The sequence below is a fragment of the Canis lupus genome, chromosome 5 (genome assembly GCF_003254725.2).
Source record: "Canis lupus dingo isolate Sandy chromosome 5, ASM325472v2, whole genome shotgun sequence".
In the NCBI taxonomy this organism is placed as follows: domain Eukaryota; kingdom Metazoa; phylum Chordata; class Mammalia; order Carnivora; family Canidae; genus Canis; species Canis lupus.
This window is the reverse complement of record NC_064247.1, coordinates 71,218,634-71,242,542: the sequence shown is the minus strand read 5'-3', so window position 1 is coordinate 71,242,542 and position 23,909 is coordinate 71,218,634. Positions and strand designations below refer to the sequence as shown.

Genomic DNA, 23,909 nt, shown 5'->3' with positions numbered 1-23,909 from the left:
ATCAACATTTGTGACATAAATTACTCCAAAGAAGATAAATGAGTATCATGGAACAATCTGAAAAGGACTATAAAACAGGAATGTTTCAAATGCTCAAAGTGACAGATGCAAAGAAAAAAAAAAAAAAACGCATTCATTGAAAATAAACAAAAATTCTCAAACAAAAGGTAAAGAACAAATGAAAAGAAAAATGGCAAATGGCAAATGGGAGAAAAATATTCACATGTCACGGATAAAAGACTAAGATCTGTAAATTGTAAGAAGTTTTAAAGACTTCTTGGAGACAGAAGGCCCCAAACTCCTCCTTTAACAAAGAGTGGACAGAAGATATGGGCCAGCATCCACAAATCTTACATGAAAATGGCTCTTAAACATAAGACCTCAACTTTCTTTGATAATGTAAATTAAAATCCAAAATAATGGAGTAAGAATCAAAACTATACTGAGATACCATTTCTCACCCACCCACTTGGCAAAAGTTCAAAATCCTGATACTGTGCTCTGCCAGAGAGGATGTGGGGAGTCAGGCATTCTCTTAATTGTGGGTGGGAGGCAAAATGGCATAACAGCAATGGAAGGGACCTTGGCAACACGTGACAAAACTGTTCATGCGCTTACTCTCAAGCTCACAATCCAATTCTAAAAATATGACATCAACATAAACCTCTAACAGTACAAAAATATATGTGCCTAAGATGACTCCCTGCAGGGCTCTTTGCAATTGCAAAATATTGGAAACTATCTAAATATCCAAGTATGGGATGGGGAAATAAAGTTCATTGGGGAAATAAAGTTGGGTGCATCCACACAATGGAATACTATGCAGCTGTTAAAAAGAATGAGCACTGTCTCTGTGAACTAATAGGGAGTGATTTCCAAAATATATCTTTGAATAGAGAGAGACAAGGTGCAAAAGTACTTTACTTTTAGTGTAAGAAAAAAGGAGAAAAGGATAAATCTGACTATTTTTTGTAAAAAGAAAACACAGTAGGAATAAACCAGAAGGTAATGAAACTGGTTATGCAAATACAAGGGGACACAAGTGTCTGGCAGGGAAAATACAGGAGAAGGGGTGAGTAAGGGTTGACACCTCCCTGAGTGCATCTTTCTGTTTTAAGTCCTGGAAGTATATTAAAGCATATCAAGAAAATAAAACCGATGAAGAAAAATAAACTGAATGCAAACAGAAAGTCAGGAATCTAACCCTATTTCAAATGAGTAACAAAAGCATGCTGGGGGAGCATAGAGAGCCAATATGAGTAACTTTTGAATGCAATATTATGACTTACACACCCTCGAACAAACCTTGAACTCTCCCTAGTGGGTTTGTTTTCATAATGGTTAGGTTGGGACAACCCCAGAATTATTTTATAGGCAGTATAGTATTGAGTAAATAAGTAAATGTGTGATGTTGTGGAGAGACAGCATTCTCTGAATGGAAGAAGGGTCAAACAAAGATGGAATAGGGTAGGGAAGAAAGAAATCAGTGGGATTGGAATGAAGAAATTTGGACTGTAAAAGGAAAAATTTGGAATAGGGACCACAGATTAAATTATTGTATCCACAGTTAAATTTCTGAAGTTTATAACTGTACTGTGTTGGCTTAAGAGAGTATCTTTTTTCTTACAAGGCACTCATACTGTATATTAAGGGGTAAAGAGGCATGATATATGCAATCCATACTCAAGTGGCTCAGAAAAATAATAATCTGTATATAATTTGTATAATTACTTACACATAATATATGAGTGTGAATGTATGTGAGTTTATACCTAAACATATACACATACATGAACATATAGATGTGGAGAAAGAGAGGGCAAACATGGAAGGAAAAATGTTTAAAACACCTGATGAGGGATGTCTGAGTAGCTCAAGTGGCTGAGCATCTGTCTTCAGCTCAGGGTGTGATCCCAGGGTCCTGGGATCAAGTCTCACATTAATCTCCCTGCATGGAGCCTGCTTCTCCCTCTGCCTACGTCTCTCTCTGTGCTTCTCATGAATGAATAATAAATAAAATCTTAAAACAAAAACAACCCACCTGATGAATGTGAAAAGAACTTTATGATGTTTTCTGTAAGTTTTAATAACTTTACAACAAAAAGTCAAATATACTTTTAAAAACAAATATCCTGAAAATAAGAATCAAGCTAAAAATCTCATCCATGAGATAACTCTACAAAAAGAATATTTGAAGAAGTAATAGCTCAGTATTTTCTAGAACTCAAAAAAAAAAAAAAAAGGAAGTTCTCAGTTTGAAAAAACACTGGTTACTAAGCAAGATGAAAAGGCAAATGATAATGAAACTGTAGCCTGTCATGGATAAAGAAAAGATCTTAAAATGTAGCCTGAAGAAAAAAAAAACCCTACATATTACAAAGGGTTGACAGATTGAAAGCAAGAGTGATACCACTGGCCTGGGAAGAAAAAGGAACTCCTGCCATCAGAATGCTGAGAAAATAGGTGTCAACCAAAACTTTTATACCTAGCTAAAACAGCATTTAAAGGCCTGAGTAGGGATCCCTGGGTGGCGCAGCAGTTTGGCGCCTGCCTTTGGCCCAGGGCGCGATCCGGGAGACCCGGGATCGAATCCCACGTCGGGCTCCCTGCATGGAGCCTGCTTCTCCCTCTGCCTATGTCTCTGCCTCTCTCTCTCAATCTGTGTGACTATCATAAATAAATAAATAAATAATTAAAAAATATATTAAAAAAATAAAAAATAAAAAAAAATAAAGGCCTGAGTAAATGGGCATTTTCAGACACCCCAACATCAATAGCATTTATCTCCCAGAGTCTGAAGGAATTACAAAGAGAAACTTCACCATATAAAACAGTTAACTCAGAGGAAGACTTAGGACCACGAAACAAAGCTGGTCTTAAAAATTTACAGCAAATGAAATTTTTTTTTCATAAATGTAATCACTGACTATACAAATAATAAACATAATCTTTGCTGTTTAACAACATTGGGTGTACAAAACAAAACCAAGCTGTCCAATGAGAATTTAAAGCCAAGTAGCCTTGCTATATTCAATAGGACATCATATGTGTTTGAAAAAATCTAGAGTTGAGCATATATGCTAAAATTTAAGAATACAAATACAATATGTGGCTGGCTTCCAAGTCAGCCCAGGGTGAGGGAACCTATAAAATATACAGTTCATTAAAAAAACAAACAAACCAAAAAAAAAAAAAAAAAAAAAAGCTTGAAAGCATCAGGGAATGAGGAGGAGAGAAGAATCAGAGAAACAGAATGTAAAATAACAGAAAAAAATCCAAATATATTAATAATCACATTACTCTGAAGGAAGATTAGATTAATATATTAAAAGATAGAGATGATCAGATTGAACAAAAGATGAAAGAATCTGGGTGTGTGAAGGATTCCCTAAGAAGAGCTCCTTTTTTCTTTTTTCAAGATTTAATTTATTTATCTACAAGAGACACACAGAGAGAGACAAAGACATAGGCAGAGGGAGAAGCAAGCTCCCCACAGGGAGCCTGAAGGGGACTTGATCCCTGCATCCTGGATCATGACCTGAGCCAAAGGCAGATGCTCAACCACTGAGCCATCCAGGTGTCCCCCTAAAGAGAGATCCTTAAAGACCAAAAAAAGTCATCTCAGCTCAGCTATAGAGAGGAATAAACTGGGCCAATCAACCAAGAAATGAAAGAGAGATTCCAAAACTATCAAGAAATGGTACACAGCCATCAATGTGCAGGAAGGAAAGGTGTCTTGGGAAACACACTGCAGTTTGTCAGATATGCAAAGAGAAATAGGTAAATAAGGGAAGCTGCCCTGGGATAGGGGAGGGCAGGGGTAAAGGGCTAGAGGGAGCCAAGGAGGTCTGCACAGACCAGAGGCAGACCACAGGAAACTTCTACCACACAGTATCAGCTCCCAAGAAACATGTCCAGTCTAGGCAGGGATTAGGGTCTGTGCCCATTTTCCCCATCAAGACCATGTCGAACCTTAAGCACAGAAGGGCACAGAGAGGAAGGACAGGAAAGTTCAGGCAGATCACCAGAGGATGCTATCCCTAACTAAGGGACACACTATCCAAGCTACTTCCACACGCACATGGTCCTTCTCAGGAACTCAGGCAACTCTTTGATTATCACAGGCAGTGGGGCTAAGAGAGATCTACACTTGGCCAAAACAATCCAAAATGAAGATTTTGGGGTCAGTACAGCCTCATCCTCAAAGTCCTTTCTCTCAATGGCTCACCATATGCAATATCTATATTTAGTTGGGTACTTACTATGTGATTCACGTAGCTTACCAATTCTAACAAAAGATACAATTTTATCCCCATTTTACAAAAGAGTAAACCAAAAGCCAAGGTCATCATGCCATCAGAAAGTGCCAGGATGGGGTTTAACCTCCAGCATCTTGATTTCAAACTTGACACTTAATTCAAGCACCAAGGCTCAAATCTAACACTAGTCTTGGGCTCTCCCACTGGTGTTGGCTCTGCTTTTCTTCCTGAGAGTCCAGTCTTCGCTAAACAGTGCAGAGAGGAAAGTTCGAACACTAAACTTGGACTGGTATCATGTGATGCCAAGCTCATTCTGCTATGTTATCATCTGTACACCTGCTGGATGCGCCCACTGAACTCTCTGGGGACAAGCCTGAGAGTTACTCACCCCTGCATCAGTAGGACAGAGCACAGTGTCTGGTAAACAGTGACTGCGCTACAAAATGCTCATCAGGGAAATGAATGAGTGAGAAACAAGTGGAGCAACCCCACTGTACCACAAGCCAACCTCGTAATGAACACTCCTGATGCTGGGGTGCATTCCATATTCATTTCTCCTTGTGTTGGCGGCCCTCCCACACCTTTGTATTAGTCCCGTGCAAGGAAACATTTGTTTACTGAAATCAGGTTGATCTCACACCTAGATGACTCATATGAGGCCTTCTGCCTCATGGCAGCCGAGCGAGATCTCACCTCTCAGAGACACCCAGGGAGACAATGCAGTGAGAGTGCTGTGAATTTTCCTTCCCTTGCACAGAACGTAGTGACACCATTTGTGGTCTGAGCCATCACAACACAGAAGGAAGAGGTTGAGAGACCAGAGCCCGTCTCTGCCCTGGAATGCCCATGTGCTAAATGTCTCATCCCTCTCAATGCAGCTCTGTGGTTACCTGCTTGGGAAGTCTTCCAGAGCAGCTCATCCCTCTTCTTGTGGCTGTGTGTACATCGTTCTTCTTTCACACCCTTTACTCTACCTTCTACCATCCATTCAGCACATAATTGTGAGTGCCCATGACACGCCTGGCACCTGAGACACACTGATGGCAGAAACAGACAGGGATCCTGCTTTTCAACAGAACATCCTGCCATGATGGAAATGTTCTAGACCTGCACTGCCCAACACAGTAGCCAATAGTTGCATGTGACTATTGAAATTTTAACATTTTTGTTTCATTTTAATAAGCTGAAATCTCACCACACATGCATGACTGGTAGCCACCATCTTGGACAGTGCAGGTAATCCTGCTGCAGGATAATTATCTTGCATATCTTGTAAATCCTGACGTACCTTTTCTCAACTGTCTGACTCCCTCCTTACCCTCAGGTAGATTCATAAAGACAAGGGCTATGTTGCTTATTCTCAAATCTCCAGGACAGTGCAGCCCAGCATACAGAAATGGCTCAGGCACTGCTGGACCCAACCAATGAGTGAATAAAGCAACAGTGCTAGACATATAATAGAGGACCTACAGAAGTTTCCAACTCCTAACCAAAGGAGAGGAAGTGAGAACAAGAGGCCAGAGAGCAGGCTAGGGCACCGCTACTGGGCCAACAGAAAGATGCAAGTCCAGGCATCGCCCATCCTGCCCATTCTCCCTACTGTTCCAGGAGCTATCAGCGCCTTGGGAAGCAGATAGAATTCACAGAGAGAAGTCAGGCCTGGGACCACTGTAAGGGCAGGTCACACCGGAGCACCTTCAGCTGCAAACTGTGGCAGAGGGGTGGGTGGTAGGAAGGCTTAAAATAAACAAGAGAAGATTCATCAGTTCCACGGTTGAGCAAAACCATCACTTTGTTGACTGCAGGGTTAGGGTTTTCCAGCTGCAGTTCTTAGAAGAGAAAGTGATAGTTCTTGTGCCTGAGAGCCATTTCCTGGTCTGTGGTTGACTCACCAAAGATCCCTAAAGCATTGTGGATGGTTCTGAGAGCACGGCAAGGGAGGAAGGCGGGGGATGGGGGTGGGGGGGTGCAAGCTTTACATGTCCAGCACATCAGTGGGGAATCAGACTCAGCAGCTGGGGACAGCAGAATCTTTCAACAAAAGCATGGCTGGACCAGGTCAGGATCTTCGTGGGGTGGGGGTGGGGTGGCTGAAGTTGAAAAGATCCCCCTAGTCACTGTACCAACTGGTGTCATGAGAGTTCAAAGTACCCAACTTGCATCATCTGAACTCAATATGTGTATGGTTATTTCACGGCTGAACCAGCCCGTAACTGACTCCAAGTATAAAATCCCTGAATTCAAGAGCAAAGTCCAAATTGACAAATGTTTTAAAGTCATACTTAGCCATGTTAACCATCATCCAGCATGTTATAATTATGCTTCCTGACATGCCTTGGATTTAAGGAAAGTTGGGGTTCCAGCATTACTTAGCATTGCTGGGAGGGATGGATCGTACACCTTATGCTTATTGTCAGATGACTAAATGTTTTAACCAGGAGAGCAAAGCATGAATCCAACATGTAAAATAACTTCATAAAATGAACTTTTTCCAACAGATCAAATCACACCTAGATTCTTCCCAGGGCCACACCGACCCTCAAAGCACTATTAGGCCAGAATCCTAGATCACAGAGAGGCTCCCTAGTAACCTCAAAGTGCAAAGTGACTTGGCTTAAATCCATTTTCTCATCTTTTCTTGCTGTGGCTCAGCTCCCAAACTGTACCGGTGGGCCTGATCTGTCTTCCAACCTGAACTCTCCTGCCCCTAAAACATCCTCCTCCCAGGACACCCTGAAGTTCTCTGAAGTCCCCCGAAATTTCCTACCTCTGGGCCATTGCTTCAGCTGTCTCCTGGGCCCCAAATGCTATTTCTCTCAACCTTCACACCAGATCCTCAGGGCCACCTGAAAGACTTCTTTTCCAGGCAGCTGCCCCTTCCTCCCTAGGCTCCTGGGCACAGACAACAGCCCACCACAGTGGCCCCATGGCTGTCTGAATGGGCTCTGAGTTCTCAGCAAGCTCAGCTTTGCAGCTGGTCATTTGGGACCTTCTGATCTCTTCATTGGCTTCACTAGCTTCAAGTTCTCTGGAAGACAAGGCCAGTTCCCAGCATGTGGTGGGCACAAAGTTTAACTCTTTAACTGAATTGTAGAAAAAAATAATGATCTCAAGAAGCTAAACCAAAAAAAAAAAAAAAAAAAAAAGAAGAAGAAGGAAAGAAAGAAAGCATTTTCAAACATGATGTAGTTCTTCCTCTGAGCTCCCAGATAACCCTATCCCTCAGGAGGCAAAACTGCAGCAATCAAGAATATGCGTATGGAGCCAGACCCACTGGATCTGAATCCTGAGACAACCGCCTACCAACTGATAGACCATAGGCAAGTTCTCTCACCTCAATATGCCCTAATTTCCTTCTCTGTAAAATGGAGAGAGAAATAGGTCCTACCTCTTGGATTAACTGAGTTACTCCATATATGGTGCTTAGAACAGGACACAGCTCATAGCATGGGCTCCATAAATAAATGCTGCCTGTTTTGTTATGGTATGGAAATTGCTGATTTGTCTTTTCCCCATTTATTTGTCTTCTTCCCTAAACCGTGAACATCTTGTGTTATTCATCATTATATTCCCAGGACAAGACACACAGTGACCCACTTCTAGGTATACACAGGGTCTGGCTTATAGCAATAACTAAATGTTTGAGGAAGAGGCCGTGTAGTTTACTGATGATGCTCGAAGTGGATATTATATATTTTCTACAAATCGTAATTAAGATACAGTGTCTACTGTGCAGAACATTCTTCCTTCTCGTCTTTGCCTGACCACACTCCACTCATCCTTCAGGTCTCAGATTAGATGCTGCTTTCACCTAGAAGTCCTGTCTCTAACCTCCTCATTCTGGTGGGCCCCTCCCTCATGCAGGGCGCTCCCATACCAGGGTGCATTGCAATGTCTGGCTACTTCCTTGAGCTTTCCCACAAGACGCTGAGCTGGGACCACACCATCTCTCACACCCTGCTGGAAACCCAGCATCCTACACCCTGTCTGGCACACACAGGTGCTCAGTTGTTTCCCTTTCCCACCAAGGGAATTTGAGGAGTTGCAGGTGGGAAGCCAGGCCAGTGAGGGGACATCTTGCTTAAACTCCAGGAACACAGCACAGATTCACTCTCCACCAGTATGGAGAAATGGGAGGAAATCGAGAAAGAGGAAGGTGAAAAAAAAAAAAAAAAAAAGATCTCTATAGTAAGAAGAAAAAAACACACCTAGAGTTAAGAAGTCTCCAACCCAGTATCACTGTCACCAAGATGGTGGGGAGAAGGCTCAAAACCCCGATTTCCATCAAGAATGGAGTGACCAAAAAAAAAAAAAGAATGGGAGTGACCGGGTTGGTCACCCTCCTACCCAGAAGTGGAGCCTCCCAAACTCTCCTTCCTGGTTTACACAAAGAGAATGAAAATAAATATCCTATCATCCAGGAAAAAATAGCAGGGCATCCGCAGTAGGGTTAAAAGCATGCCTTTGAGTAAAGCTAGAAGCCCTATCAGCACCAGGGTCTAATAGTGGGAAGAAAAGTCATCTTTTACTGAGCACTCACTATGAGCCAGGCCCATCTAAGCCCCTGCGGTAGGTACCATTATTTCCAGAGCACGGAGGTGAGAAAAATCAAGGCTCCCAAGCTGGGAAGACTTGCCTAGGGTCACTGGCTCCATGAGAGGTGGAGTTAGTACTTGACTCACAGACCCTCTGACTCCAAGCCCATCCTCCCCCTTTCCAGTTTCTTCCTTGTCATGCTGCCTCCAGAGTTTGAAGCAGGTTAATTGAGAGATCTAATCCTTTCTGCAATGGGGATTTCTATTAAGAAGTCCACTGCATGTTCTCTGCAGAAAACAGAGAAATGCAGCCCAAATGAAATGCGCCCTGAGAAATGGATCTGCAGTAGCCCTGATGGGGGGCGGGGCTGGAGGTGGGGCTGGGGCAGTGGAGTGGGGAGCCCAGGCACTTGATGAAGAGCCTGTGAGACAGTGTGAATATTAAGGGGGAGAAGAAGCGCAGCAAGGAGGGCCCTCACGGCAGATGGTGAAAACAACTGTCAGACAGACAAGGGAAAGGGGATCCTTCCATTGCTGCTGTGAAGAACCTGACAAAACACTAGCTCTCCATGTCATGTCTCCAGGAGCAGGGAGTGCAGTGTGAGAACACGGGACAGCCCAGGGTGGGGGGTGACGCTGACATAAGTGAATGAGGGGGGGACCTGGCACAGGACCCTCCTCTTACAGCAGTGAGGGATTCTCGCTTTCTCTCTTTCATCTGTTCATTCATCCACTCCCTCATTTGGCAGGTGTCTCCAAAGCACCTACTATGTGCCCAGACATGTGAGACACAGCTGTGAGCAGAATAGAGACCACCCCTGCCCTCACAGAGCTCAGGACCTCAAGGAGTGAGGGACGCGGAGGGAGATCACCCACACAATCAGGTTGTGACCGTTACCCCCTGAGGTACGTGCTGTTGGTATAGCAATACTGCTCTCCGTGTGCAAACAAACTGCAAGCTGACTCACATGGGGTATCGCTGTTTGGGAGAGCCACGGAGGAGGAGGAGAGGCTGACCACCCACACAAGGGCTGGCGGGAGGGGAACACACATGCAGAACACGAAGAGACAGGTGTGGACAGGGCCCAGGGCCGGCCGGACTGGGCAGGCTTCTCGGGCCTGCAGCATGTGGGCCATGTGAAGGGCTTCCTCAGCCTCTTCCAGAATCTCAAACACTCTCCTACTGCAGGCTCCACCTGTCTGGTTCTCTGGCCGACTCTGACGACATAGAGGATTCCCTGGAGCTTCAGCCTCCCCTGTGGGGTGGTCTACAATCGCTGGACTGCCACATTCTTTGTGATAGGGCTCCAAACACGTACACATGGAGCCTTGGCTCTATGGCCCTGTGCCTGCAGTTGGCATCCCCACCATCCCTGCCTTTCTCCTGACTCATTCTGGCTCATTCTATCAGATTCAACTTGTGCATCACCTCCTCCAAGAAGCCCTCTCTAACTCCCTGACCAAGCTGGCATAGGCATCCCTGCCTGGAGCTGCCTCAATACCATCTGCTTCTATCTCCGTGGTGCAAGGCACTGCAATGACTTGTCTAAACAGTTCCTGCTATAGGGCAGTCACTCCATGAGTACTGGCTGAGTTAACATCCATAAGAAAGGATTAATATGCACAATAAAGGAAAGTGCTCTAAAATGCAACTAGGAAAATACAAAAATCTGGTTAGAACACTGGGAGAGATTTGAAATTAGAGTAGCTAATACTTATCAGACGTCTACTCTATGGCAGGTAATATTCTTAGGACTTTCTATGAAGGAATTCACTTATTCTGTACCCCAATCCCACGAGATGACTATATCTGTAGTTTATGAATGAAGAATTTGGCCCAATGAGGCTGAGCCATTTGCCAGAGGCGACGCAGACAAATGCCTGTGTCCACCCGCCACACTGAGTGTTGGTAGTGAGACTATGTTTGGGCCACTCCCAGGGAAAGAAATACCCCCTGGCAGGAACACAAGATGCTCACCCTTATTTGTGAACTAAAATCACAATGACAGAGCTTAGAAAAGCAGGGCAAACACTGGGAATAGCCAGGGTTGGCAAGAGGGTGTCTTTGGAGGCAGCATAAGTGTTCATTAGAGAGAGAGAGACAGTTTGTCTGGACACTAGAGAACTCTGAGTGGCTAAACGGGGAAGCAGACCCACATGCCTGACACAAATGGATTTTTAAGTTAAAACAAGATGTTCTCACCATTTCCAGTCTTCACTTGGATATCACTGTTCTCGTGAAGCCTTGGATTCTTGTTGTGTGTGTGGTGTGTGTTCCTTTTAATCTGAGGCCCAGAGCGAAATCACTCAGTACTAGTCATTTGGCTTCCCTGGAAGGCCAAGTCAGCATCTTTGGAACCACTAAGGATGGCTCAAAGGCAGGCCCCCTAGGGGTGCTGGCCAGAACCGTGCCCCAGGACACGGAAATATGTGCTGGTTTGAACTTTAATCACTGTGGTGCCTTTTGTCCTTCTTAAAACTGTTCACACACCTCTGAGAGCTTTAGCATCACCAGGCATGGCACCATGCCCCAAGTCCTCCCCTTGGCTCTCTGTGTCATGACCTCCTTGACTGAGACTCAGTTTCCTCATCTAGAGGTAAGGCTAATTATGGCAAACTTTGTTGTGTTGCTATGTTGTGAAGCTGCTAACTCAGAGAAACGCTGAGGAGATTGAATGATATCCAGTGTGCCAGACACAAAGAAGGAGCTCAGCGCCACCACTATCATAGTCATCAGAGAAGACTGGCCTTTTGTCTGAGTACTGGGGTGTGGGGGTAAGCCATGGCCCCGGGGGTCTACCCTGATGGGGAGGAGTGACTTTCCACCAAAGTTGGCAAGCCAGTTTTCATTACTGTTTTGAGACCCCCTGCAGACAATGCACCCCACCCCACTGCCTGTACCCTTCGGAGGGTGGAGGGACAAGCTGGGGGGCAGAGGGGGCACTTCCACTGCTCACCCACTTGCTTGGGTTCACCACTGATGAATGTCATCTTGGAAACAGTTCCTAAGACTTGCTTTGAGGTAGTTGAGAGGAAAAGAATATCTGAGCTGACAAGGAAAGCGATTAGGCGATTTCCGAATCTTGACATCAGCTTCTGTGGATGCCAAAAATCAAATTCAGGAGCAGGGATCCAACTATAATGCTGATTTCCCCCTTGGACTCGCCATTGGTCAGGTGACAGTCAGATTTTCCATCACAGTCTGGCACATTCGCTCAGAGGCAGTGGCCAAGTTGGAAGTTCTTCACGTTACCCCATAAGAGCATCTTACGTTCATTCATTAGCACCAGTCACTGACTTGCCACGCTTTGAAAGACAAACCGGACAAACTCCCTAGGCTGCTGTTGTTGTTACTGGTTTGGATGATGACCCACTTTTGAAAAACAAAAAAAGGTTGGTCAGAGTCTGTGGGCCTGGGAGTGGGTGTCTGAAGTGTGTCAGGAGGGCAGCTGTGCCGGGGAAAACAGACACCTGCATTAACAAGAGGCCGCCGATGTGATTCACCCCGTGACCATGACGCTCTGGGCCAGCTTCCCCTCGGCCTCTTCCGGAGGCAGGCTGCACCTCAAGAAGCAGTGGTGATTCTAAAGGTCATGAACCGGAGTCATGTTCGGGGCACAGAGTGAGTAGTTTCTGGAGGTCACAATTTTGAGGAAGTATCCAGGACTTTTATCACTATATCATTAAGTAGAATGATCTATGATCTTCCTTGCTCTTCCCGTCCTTGCCTGGTTTGGAAATCCAGGTTATACTGACCTCATCAAAGGAGTTGAAGTGTCTCCCTTTTTTCTGTTCTCTGCAATCATTTGGATAAGAGAGGGATTATCTGTTCTAGAGTATTTGGTAGGCTCACTTGTAAAACCACTTGGGCCTCATGTGCCTTCTTCCTGCTTTTTTGATGAGCACTTTAGTAATGACAGAGTTAATAATTTATTTAATAATTATGGGTCTATTCAGGTTTTCTGGCCATCCTTGAATTCATTTCAGTAAGTTGTAATTTTTTTTTTTTTTTTTTTTTTTTTTAGGGAATTGACCATTTTATCCAGGGTTTCAAACTGAATGGCACAGAGTTAGTCACAGTATCTCAGGCTTAGAAGGATTCTATCCTTCCAGTAATAAGCAACAAACCAAGTCCATGAAGTGGCCCCTGCCCCCCTAAATCAGGGCATGTGTTTGTCAGGGATCACGGTTTTAGGAACTTCCTTATACTGCCTGCCAGGTAGAGGGGCAGTGGTGAAGAGCCCAGCTCCAGAGTTGAATTGCCTGGATTTCTCTTCTAGTTCTGACTTGGGCACATGTAGCTTTAGTTTCCTTCTCTGTAAAATGGGTAGAACGGCCATAGCTAGCTCTCAGGACCATGTGAGGATCACACAAAGTACTTCATAAAGCCCAAGGCCTCAACATAGGGGAGTTCTCTAAAACTTTGAACTTAACTTCTAATTTCACAAGCTTTCAAATTAAGATTCTCATTCTCAACTGAAGGTCCAAAGCAAGATCACTCCTACTCTGTCCAGTACCACCAACTGATATTCACAACTACTGTGTGTCCTTTTCATCTCAACCCTCTTGGTGCTCATTAATCTAGAGCAGCGGATCTGCGAGTGAGATCCCTGGACCAGTGGCAGCATTTGGGAATGTTCTAGAAATGCAGATTCCTGAGCTCCACTGCACATCTACTGTATCAGACACTCTGGGGTTGGCATGACAGCCTTGTGTTGGGACACACCCTTCAGGGCATTCTGATACTGGCTCCATGTGTGACTGCCCTAAGTTCTTAAGAGCCACAGGGCACTACCCACGCTCCTGCTGAGTCCCGAGGTGCTTTTAGAGCATGCTTACTCCCCTACGATCAATGAAGGGCAAAACGATAATCACGCTGGGAGAAGAGTGGGAAGAGATAAACAAACATTACAGAAGTGAAAGCTGAGATCATTTTAAAAGATCAATGGAGAGAAATGGCAAATGTTGCCTGTTTGCATGGGGTGACTCATTCAATGATAGGAACCATTCTGAAAACACTGAATCAAGCAGCGTGTGAGCTGCAGTGCTGCGCAACAGGCAACAGCCGTCGGGATGCAAGGGAAAGGGTTCTCAAAATTCAAAGGAAAGCAAACATGGGGATATAGGCTCAGCATTGACACTGGAACCTCACTGGCTTCAGGACATTCGGAAAATGCTGGGCACCTGAGGGCTGTGCTTTGGCTCAGAGCGGAAAGCAGGCTCGCAGGGAGGGATGCTTCCACAGGTTAGAGGCTTAGAGGCTCGACTGAATCTGTAAAGTACTGATGCTTTGGCCCATTCAGACAGGAGACTGCTAACCAGTTCTCCTGAACCAGGCCATGAGAGAAGCCAGCTAACTCAATAGTTTTTCCATCCAGATGAAACTTACCTATTTTAGAGAAAAAAAGAGGGGAGAGGGAGAGAGAGAGAGAGAGAGAAAGAGAGAGAGAGAGATGCCTGGTGGAAAGTGCATCAATAAGAAGTGATGTCAAAGTTTTAAACCTTTGGAGGACAAATCACATCCCCACTTACAGGCTTAACATCTAAGGTGTAACTTTGGCTCCTACCGGCAAATGGATCCATGAGCCACTGCTGAGAAACTAAATACTTCCTCTGCAACGACTGTATAGTTAAAATTCAGCATTTAAAATGCATAACCCACACCCTGCCCCTGAGATCCGGATTCATTCGATTGGGGTGGAGCCCATTTTTAACAAGCTCCCCAAGGGATACCGAGGCAGATGGTTCCGGACCACAGAGCCATTTGTCATTACCAGAGGAGTCAGAATCGAGAGCAGTACTCAGTCGCTGCACACATTTCACAAACATTGCCGGGGAAAATTCAGGCTGAAACCAAAACACCACCCGCCTGAGCCCCAATTTAGCATTTGTTCCCACGGCATAGATCAGGGAAGTCAGCAGTAAATGAGTAACGTGTTACATAAGTTGCTTTTCTGTATGCAGAACCTCAATTCACCAACGAGAAGTTAAAATCATATAAAAAGCAACAGCCCACCCCCAAAACAAATGCTGGGAAAGCAAAGCCAGGATCTCCCCAGCCCCTTCTGCCAGGCAAAGACAATCCCTCCTCGGTGCTGCAAGCCCCACTGGCTCACCTGGTGCCCCAAGGACCCGGATCCTCTGGTGGAGGTGGGGGAAAGGTGGAGTTAGGAAGTGAGCAGGAACATGACATTTAGGTTTCCACGGGGGCATGGACACTGGCTTCATTGAGATTTTTCTCCAGCTGAGAACGTATGTAAAGCCATGTTTTACATGACTACACCTCTGACCCCTTGCTGGCAAGTTCTGGAGGACAAAACCCTCTGGAGTCCTATCTAAGAACCCCAAACCACTTTCTGTCTTTGGCAAGGATTCCCAGTCTTTTCCTTTCCCTGGTCACCCTAACACCTAGATAGTAAACTAATTCTAACTAGAAGGTTAAAGGCTGGGCAGCCTGGGTGGCTCAGTGGTTTAGCACCACCTTCAGCCCAGGGCCTGATCCTGGAGACCCAGGATCGAGTCCCACGTCGGGCTCCCTGCATGGAGCCTGCTTCTCCCTCTGCCTGTGTCTCTGCCCCTCTCTCTCTCTATCTCTCTGTGTCTCTCATGAATGAATAAATAAATAAAATCTTTAAAAATAATAATAATTCTAGAAGGTTAAAGGCTGACAGCGTTTGGACAATTTATCAGCCCAGTGACCACAGAGGATGTAAAAGTGGGCGTGGCAAAGCTTTACCATATATTTAACATACATGTTACCTCTTCCAATGAGCTGGCCTCAGGAACCTCTCAATACTGACCTGGAGACATCCATTCTCACTTTACTGGAGTGTAGATTATAAGTTTCAGAGGGAGAATCCTTACCTATCTTTTTATTGCTCCAAGCATCTAGCATGGTGACTAACCTTAGGCAGTACTTAAAAAAAAAAAAAGAAAAAAAAAAGAAAAGAAAAAAGGCATTGATTTGACTTAAATTGACATCTGATGTGAGCCTTAATTGCCACCCCCATTTTGCCACACAGCACAGAGCTTCAAAATGCATTAGAGTCACCTGGGGTGCTTGTTAAAAACTCATCTTCTGGGCTCCACCCCAGACTTAGTAAGTCAGACTCTATGGGACTGTCATTTTTAACAAGGTGCCAGGTAAGACACATAAAGACATAAGACACATAAAGTTTGAGAGGGGCAGCTTGCGCCCTACAGGGGAATCTCAAAGACACCAGCACTTTGGAATGTCATTAAGCAGAAGAATCCTTTAAGAAGGCCCAAAACAGAACAAAGTAGAGGCAGATAGCTCCCTCCTATCTATCTAGGTATGTGCCCAAGTAGAGAACATTCAACATTGGAAAAAAATGAGGCCAAGAAGAGACCAGAGACAAGAAAGGTCCAGAGAAGCATATTCTGCAGTTAAGCCTAGGAGTTAACTTCTGATCCCAGCAGGTTCATCCTCACCTTTCCCTGCTGGTCACGAGGTACTATGCCCCATGGGCAGGTCATGGACCAGGGAGCATCAACAAGGCCCAAAGATGGAGAGCAATGGCTAGGAGCTCTGCCCCACTTTGGAAAGTCTGGCTTCTTTGCTTCACCCTACAGGCTGGTGGCTGAAGTCAGCAAACCGTCCCCCCTCATGCTGCTCCTCCTGCCCTTGGGCAGCCACATTTTGAGCAGGGCAGACAACTGCTACCAGCCAGGGTGCAGGAAATCACACCCAGGTTCCTAGCATACACACCCAAAGAGCCTAAGAAGTTCCCCTCACCAGCCATCCTCCCCAAGACAGGGAATCCCTCTCCCGCGGGCAGCTGTCACAGGAACGTCAACCATGGATGTTTATGCCAGGCCTCATTTACACAAGCCCACTCCTCCACGAGAGATGAATTTTTAAAACAAACAGCTTTTACATATGTTAGCAGGCAGAGTCATGTCAGCATCAGGGATCCCCAGACGGAAACGTGAGTCAATCTGGGGCAGACACTGCTAAATAAATCCTGTTTGGGTGAAATTCCTCTCTCTGGAGAAAGAGGAACCTCAAAGCAGATCGCTTAGATTCCCCGGCAAGATTCCCCAGACACCCCCATTCTCTGCAGCAGGGCATGCCCTGAGCACTGTGCACTCTGAAATCAGCTACGTTCTCCTGTGCATTTGCCTCGGTCACCCCCGTCCTGGGAGCTGTCTGTCCCACCTGCGTCCCACACCCCTACTCCCACACACACTGTGCTTCCAACCAGGGCATCAGATGTCCCTTCGCAGCTGAGCATGAGCTGTCCACGCTCATCCCAAAGCTTAGGGTTCTGGCAGCTAAAGGGAAAAATGCCACCACCGAGACACACAGGTAAATGTACCCGTATGCACAAAATGGGTACAGATGGCTAACCTGGAAGATCTGGGCCACAAAGCCTTTGTCAAGGAGTAATTTCACTATTAAGGAAATGTCAGGTTTGGGAGCTTTAATTACTTGGGTCATTGCCTCCTCTTTCCTTAACTTTGCCTATGGGGTCTTGGTAAAGGGGAGGAATTCTATAACCTTTACTGTGTTACTTCCAGGATGGAACAATTAGTGCAAACCGGGAGAATTACCATAAGATGTGGTCAGGGCAGCATTCAGGACCTCTACAGACATGAAGCCAGGTCATCCAGGCCAGCAACAGATGAGCCTCAAGAGGCTCCAGCTAAGATTGGGTTTAGAGAATTTCATGTCCAAACTGGGTCTGAGAAGAGGGGCAGATCCCACTTTTCTGGACTACACCATGAGGGGCTCAATGAGATGAAAAGCATGTTCTTCTCTGAGAAGTGCATGGTACCCTAGAGAGGCACTGGCCCTCAGGGGACATGAATCTCGGGTCCTGGTGGGTGAGGACCTTGATTGGCCCTCAGAACCAAGGCTCAAGAGTGGTAATCATGGCCACGGGTGTGTTCAAGTAGTCAGGAATATTCAGCCCATCACAGGTCTTGGCTGGAACATCAGTGGTTTGGCCTCCCCACATGCATAAGTGTCTGTACCCAGTGTGGGCCTATGACTAAGGCCACATGGCCCTAGGTGAGAGAGGTGGAAGGAGAATGATTACCCTAGCTAGGAGTCAGGGTTGTTGGGTAAAGGGTGGGGGGAATGTCATATGTAGTTCCCTAGGCTTCAGGAAGAGCTCCCAGCCACCATGGCAAGAAACAGACACAGAGGAGAAAGACAAGCCACATACCGAGCCCGTTCTCTGCCAGTGCTCCATGGTTAACACCACATTCGGTCAGGTCTTGCTCTCCTACATCATTCAAATCCAAGCCAGGCTGGTGGGACCCGTTTCCAAAGTGCCTCTCATCCTTCTCAGAGCCGGCGTCCCCATTCTCCATACCATTCTGAGCCTTTTTCAGCGGCATGATCTGCAAACCACTGGGGGTAGTCCTGTAAGACACCGTCTTGGTGGCCCTGTCACCTCCTGCAGGGGGCTTGCCTGAATATCCTTTTTTTGGCTTGGACAGGGAAGGGTTGATTCGCTTCCGTTTATGGGAAGTCCCTTTGCTCTTTCCAGACTCTGAAGGTCTGTGAGAGAGTTTCTCAACTGATGGGCCTCGGCTGTCACGTAGGAGCTTGGAGGCGCTGGTCTGCTTCCCTGACTTGATTCTTTTGTCCTTGGACACGTGCAACCCGTTGAATTCGTCAATAAACTCTTCACAGTGCAACAGATGGTGTTCTGGCTCCCACGTGTCCTCCGTGCTTCCGTAGCCTTTCCATCGGATAAGATACTCCCATTTCCCTTTCTTGTTCTTCCTCTTGTCTACAATCCTTTCGACCTGGGACACAAGATGAGAGAGTCAGAAAAGAGGGGGGAAAAAAGGGAGAGAGGAAAGGAATCAGTCCCAGGCAACAACAGCACAAAGCCCTCAGGATAGAAGCACACACCAGGCCATGGGGTGAGCCATTCAACAGGGGAAGCTGACACTTCCAGGAGTGTTCAAGAAGCCTGGTTTATTTTAGGACACCATTGAATGGAACCAAAGGCACTCGGCTGTTTCCCTTGACAACTGTGATGCCATGCCTGGCTGGTGGCATCTGCCTGTCCATCCAAGGCTTACTTTTGCTTGGAATCACAATACAAGCTTTTGCTAAAGATCTTTATTCTTTCCACTGCACCCAAGAAAAATCAGATATTTAAAGACCAATTTGGTATGGCTTTTTCACCCTTACTTATGCCAAATAACATATACTGAGCATTTACATGGTAGGCACTAGGCTAATGTATCCTTATTTATAATAATACAAATGCTTAGTCAAACTTATTGGTCAGGTACTAAATGCCTGGCATGGATGGTCCCATTTCATTTTCCCCATATGACGACAACCCAGTGCAGTAAGTATTCTTTCTATCCCCAGTCTACACTGAGGAAATGAGGCTTCCGGGAGATTAGGTCACTCAACCAAGTTCCACGCTGGTAAGGGCAGGGCTGGGATTTGAACACTTCTATCCCAAACTCGCTTTCTTAATCACTAGGCCAGACAACTCTCTCAATTACAAAAATCTTCCATACTGACCAAAATGACTAGAATAGACAAAGCCCTTCCCTGCCCCCACCCACAGTAAGCTCCCCCAGTCTACAATGCAGAGCTAATAGGTGAGACCTGAACCTCTCTCTGTCTGGTTCTAAAGCCATGTGCTACTATCTATGTGCCTTCAAAGGTATGAAAATCTCTTCTGTCTGCAAGTATTCTCATGGAAGAATGCAGTTAGAAAAAAAGCCAGTCCTGATGCTAATAACTGGTCAATCAAAAGAAAGAATATGTGAGGGTTCATTTATTATCTTTTCAACTTTGCCCTAGGTGTGAAATTCTTTAAATTAAAAAAACTCGCAATGCTTTACCCCCTAAAAAAGCTAAATGTCAACGGAAAAGTAAAACAATCTCATTCAAAAGTTCATTACATTTCAATGTCAACATAATGGAATTCTGACCCAATGAAATTAATGAGTGAGGAATATGCCCTTGAAATTCACAAAGAGAAAAACAAGGTAAGAAGGGAGTAGTGAATACAGGTATAGCTGATCATTTTTCAAGATGGGTAGCAAGTGAATGGGAGCCTGTTATATGACTGTTTATGTTTACATGTTTGAATTTTTATGTTCAAAATTTTCCACAAGTAAAAAAAAAAAAAAAAAAAAAGTTGAAAAGTGAGATTGTGTCCCAATGGTTGATGTATAACAGAAGCTATGCAAAGTAATTAAATGATTTTCACTGCTTTGCACTTAATAAATATGCAAATGTCTAGGCCATACTGCTTCTTCAGAGACAATTTAAATGGTTTCCTTAATTGATTTATCTACAATTAAATTGGCCTATTTCTATTAAAATTTCTTTCCTTACAAAATGCTCTCTGAACATCTGTTTTAGATTTATTACATAATTTTTAAATGTATCACACAAACTCTATAACAGTTTTAAAAAGTAAAACCATGCCAAACTAATCCAACTTCCCAATCTTTGGATCAAGGAATGGGGCTAGTTGAGTATTCATTTGTGATAATGCTTCAGAAAGTGAAGAGTGTTTCTGGAAGAGCCTGCAACTTTGCACATTTGGAGATCTTTGAAGGGGAAAACCCTCTGCAGGTTTACAGAGGAAGGAAAGTGAACAAGCACCCTGGCACTGCCTGAGATAGCATTCTCAAGAACACCAACCTAGGAGTATCAGGAGGAAGCCCTGATATATTTTAGGAGCTAAGGGATTTGTGTTGGCATGGAGGTCTCCAGCTTCAGAAAGCATATGGAGAAACTTTTTCCCCAGGAGAAACTTCTTCCCCAGGATGAAACAGAAAACCATGTTAGACAAACAGCCAACACAATGAATAAGTGAACAGGTGGATGAATAAATGGCTGCATTTGGGGATGGATGGATGGATGGATGGATGGAGAAATGGATGGTTAATGATGGAGAGACACATGGGTGGAGACTGGGATAGGTGGGTGAATGGAAGGATGGATAAATGGACAGATGATTGGATTCATAGGTGAAAGGGAGGGTAAAGAGGTAAGTTCAGAAATGGATAGGTAGATGGATGGATGGATGAATGAATGGCACTCACTCACCAACAAAATGAACTTAGTATAAGTCTATGGAAAAAGACTATCTTGTTTATATCTCCTGGTAAGCCTTTTATTGTGTGTTCTTGAGCAAGTTTAATCTCTGTGGGCCTCATATGACTCATCAACCATGGGGGAACGAACAGCACCTACCTCACAGGGTAGTTGTGTAGAATATACAAATAAGTAGTTTTGCATTCCATAGTAAAGGTCACTTGCATATCCTCCTGTGAATACAAACCTTGGTAGGAACTAAAGACAGAATGTTTCTCCACCCTGAAGAATATAACACCCTAAGGATAATCAACTCCTCCCTGGGAAGAAGGGAGGGTCAACCTACTTACATAAGTCCTTCCAAGTATGGGAGACAGCCTTACTCAAGAAGCCTGGAGAGTCAGCAAGGGTGCAACATCTACACAGCTACTGAGAGCCACATATGGGTGGGGGGTTTGGTGTCTTCTACTTACTGGAGGATTGAGTCAGAATCACAAGTGGAAACAGAAAGGCTACTGCCACCATCTCTGGTCCCATCCACAAAGCCACCGGGTGGCTTGACAGCCATGTCTACTTAAATTAACCCAATACCAACAACAAATAATATTTTTAAAATTATTTTATTTATTTATTTAGAGGGCAAAAGCATGAATGGGGGGAGAGGCAGAGGGAGAAGGAGAGAAAGACTCTCAAGCAGACTCCACACTGAGCACAGAGCCCAACTCAGGGCTGGATCTCACCACCCTGAGATCATGACCTGAGCTGAAACCAAGTGTTAGATGCCAAACCAACTGAGCTACCCAGGTGCTCCCAACAACAAATGGTATTAACAGGATCATCCCTAATAGCCTGATGTGTGTGGGGGAAATTGTTGGCTCTGCCAGTTTCTATTCACATGACCTTGAGCAAGCTGCCCAATTTCTCTGGGCCTCAGTCTCCCCATCTGTAAAATGTGTTCACAAAGCCTATTTCTTTCAGGTTCACAAAATGAACTGCGTTTTCTGAAAGACCAAAATGCTCACAAGGAGCTCAGAGGACACCTGGCTCAGAATTCCCCATCATACTTGGAATCTGCAATCTCCTAGGACCTAATTTTCTTCTTTACATCCCTTATAGGTTTTACATCCCACTTTTCCTCCTCAGGAGACTCTAAACAGAATCAGAATTCTAATTTGTGCTGGTGATGATAAAAGCCCTACATTATTTAGTCTGCCATGCCCTAACACTCCACACCTGCTGAAAACACAGACCTGGGCCTCCAGGTTCCGGCAGCACCACTCCTGTGCACCACTCCCACCTTGCCTGCACAAGACCTCCTGCACTGTCAAAGTTCAGTCCCTCCAATGGAGACAGTCCTCGATTCTCTCCCCTTGTAATTACTGACAAACACAATCATTCAATATTAAAAACTCATGTGCTCATACCCACCCACCAGCTCCTTTCTTTAAAGATAAGCAATCTGAGACCTTGAACTGTTTCTCAGAGTTCAACCAAATCATTAATTAACATTTACTCCCTGTGATCCCAGTCAGTATGAGACACTCTTCTACTGCAGGCAAGGGCAAGGAGCTTCCAGTGCAATTATTACCACTGCCACGATGACAAGCGGACGGCTGCCTCATTAGGAATAGTAATGATGATAATCACCCTTATTGGTACATGCTGTTCCAGGAACTGTGCTGAGCACTCAGGAGGTTTTAGACTTCACCTTCATACCCAAGCTGGCGGGGGGCATGACTCTCACCATTGAACAGGTGAGAAAGCTGAGGCTCAGAGAAGGTAGGTAACATTCTCTGGATCACAGAGTCAGTAGATGGCTAGCCAAGATTGGATGCCTGGCTCATCAGACTTCTCAGCAAGAGTCCTCAGCTTCCCAGCCACACCTCACCAGTGAGAAGCCATAAGGCTGGTGGGGGACACAGCCCTTAAATGAGCCAGCATGAAGTAGCATGTGGTGATAAATGATAGTGAAGAGGATGTAAGGCAGGAAATGGTGACAGAGGGAACAGGGCCACTCCAGATCCGAAGGTGGGAAAGCCTCCTCTGAGAAAGGTCAAGTTAAGCTAGCACCAAATGGGGGAGAGAGATCACTCCCCACTATCCTCTTCAGCCTTCCACTACCAGGCCAGTCAAATAACATCACTACCAACTCACACGCATCCAGCATTGACGAAGTGCCAGCCACTGCTGTATGTGATCCCTACAGATGAACTATATAGTATATATACGAACTCATTTAATCTTCAAAATAACCCAGCAAGGCAGGTCATTTTATTCTTTTTTAAACAGAGGATAAAGCTGAGGCACCAGAGGTTAAAGCCCTTGGCCAAGGCCCCTCCTCCAACAATCAGTGGAGAGCTAAGACTTGGCCCAAAGCATCTTGACTCCAGACCCCATACCATGCACTCTTGTCAAGTGAGCCCAACCTGGTTGAGGCTGACAGCGTATCCACAGCTTCAGGCACTTGCCCTCAGCTCTGTCAAGGTCACAGAAGACCTAAAGCACCTTTACGTGGCTTAGGAGTAGCCTTCTGGGCTGGACTCTCCTAAGTAGCCATGGGGGCCTCCCTCCCCTTCTGCTCCAATTCTCCATTGGTTCAAATGGAAACAGACTAATCATCACTCATATTTCTATCTCAGCTTTCCACCAAACAAAAACAGTACATGAAATTACAGTAGCTCAGAAACCCAGGGTTACCAAAGGTTTTCCAGACTCTTAAAGGAATGCCTCCCACACCAGGTGGGACTGAATTGACGAACTTTGTGTTATAAAACATGATTGCCCTCTGAATGCCAAGAGCAAGAGCAAGAAAGAATAAAGGAAGAGGTCCATGCCTGCTGTGTGGCTATATACACACCAGACCAGCCATCCCTAGACATCTCCAGATTCTGGACCTCAAGTCCCACACCTGCAAGGACCTCTCTCTCTGCATCCTTTCCACATCCTGGGACAACTTCCTTGGGAGTAGAAAGGCACAGGGAATCCCATCATTACAACTTGGGGTATGAGGACCTCAGCAAGAATAAAGATAGGACAAGTCCTGGAAGCAACCAGATAGGTCTG

At 45.2% G+C, this 23,909-nt stretch overlaps 1 protein-coding gene across 4 annotated transcripts in view; it reads right to left on the bottom strand.

The window, feature by feature from the left end:
* Positions 1 to 23,909, bottom strand: part of CDYL2 (chromodomain Y like 2) — a 270,014-nt gene that overhangs the window by 34,272 nt on the left and 211,833 nt on the right. For all 4 annotated transcript variants that reach the window (XM_049110683.1, XM_035716605.2, XM_025426934.3 and 1 more), the window contains one exon: positions 17,986 to 18,574. In XM_049110683.1, coding sequence (XP_048966640.1) covers positions 17,986 to 18,160 — 175 coding nt within the window. In that variant the 5' untranslated portion in view covers positions 18,161 to 18,574. The remainder of the gene's footprint in view (positions 1 to 17,985; positions 18,575 to 23,909) is intronic.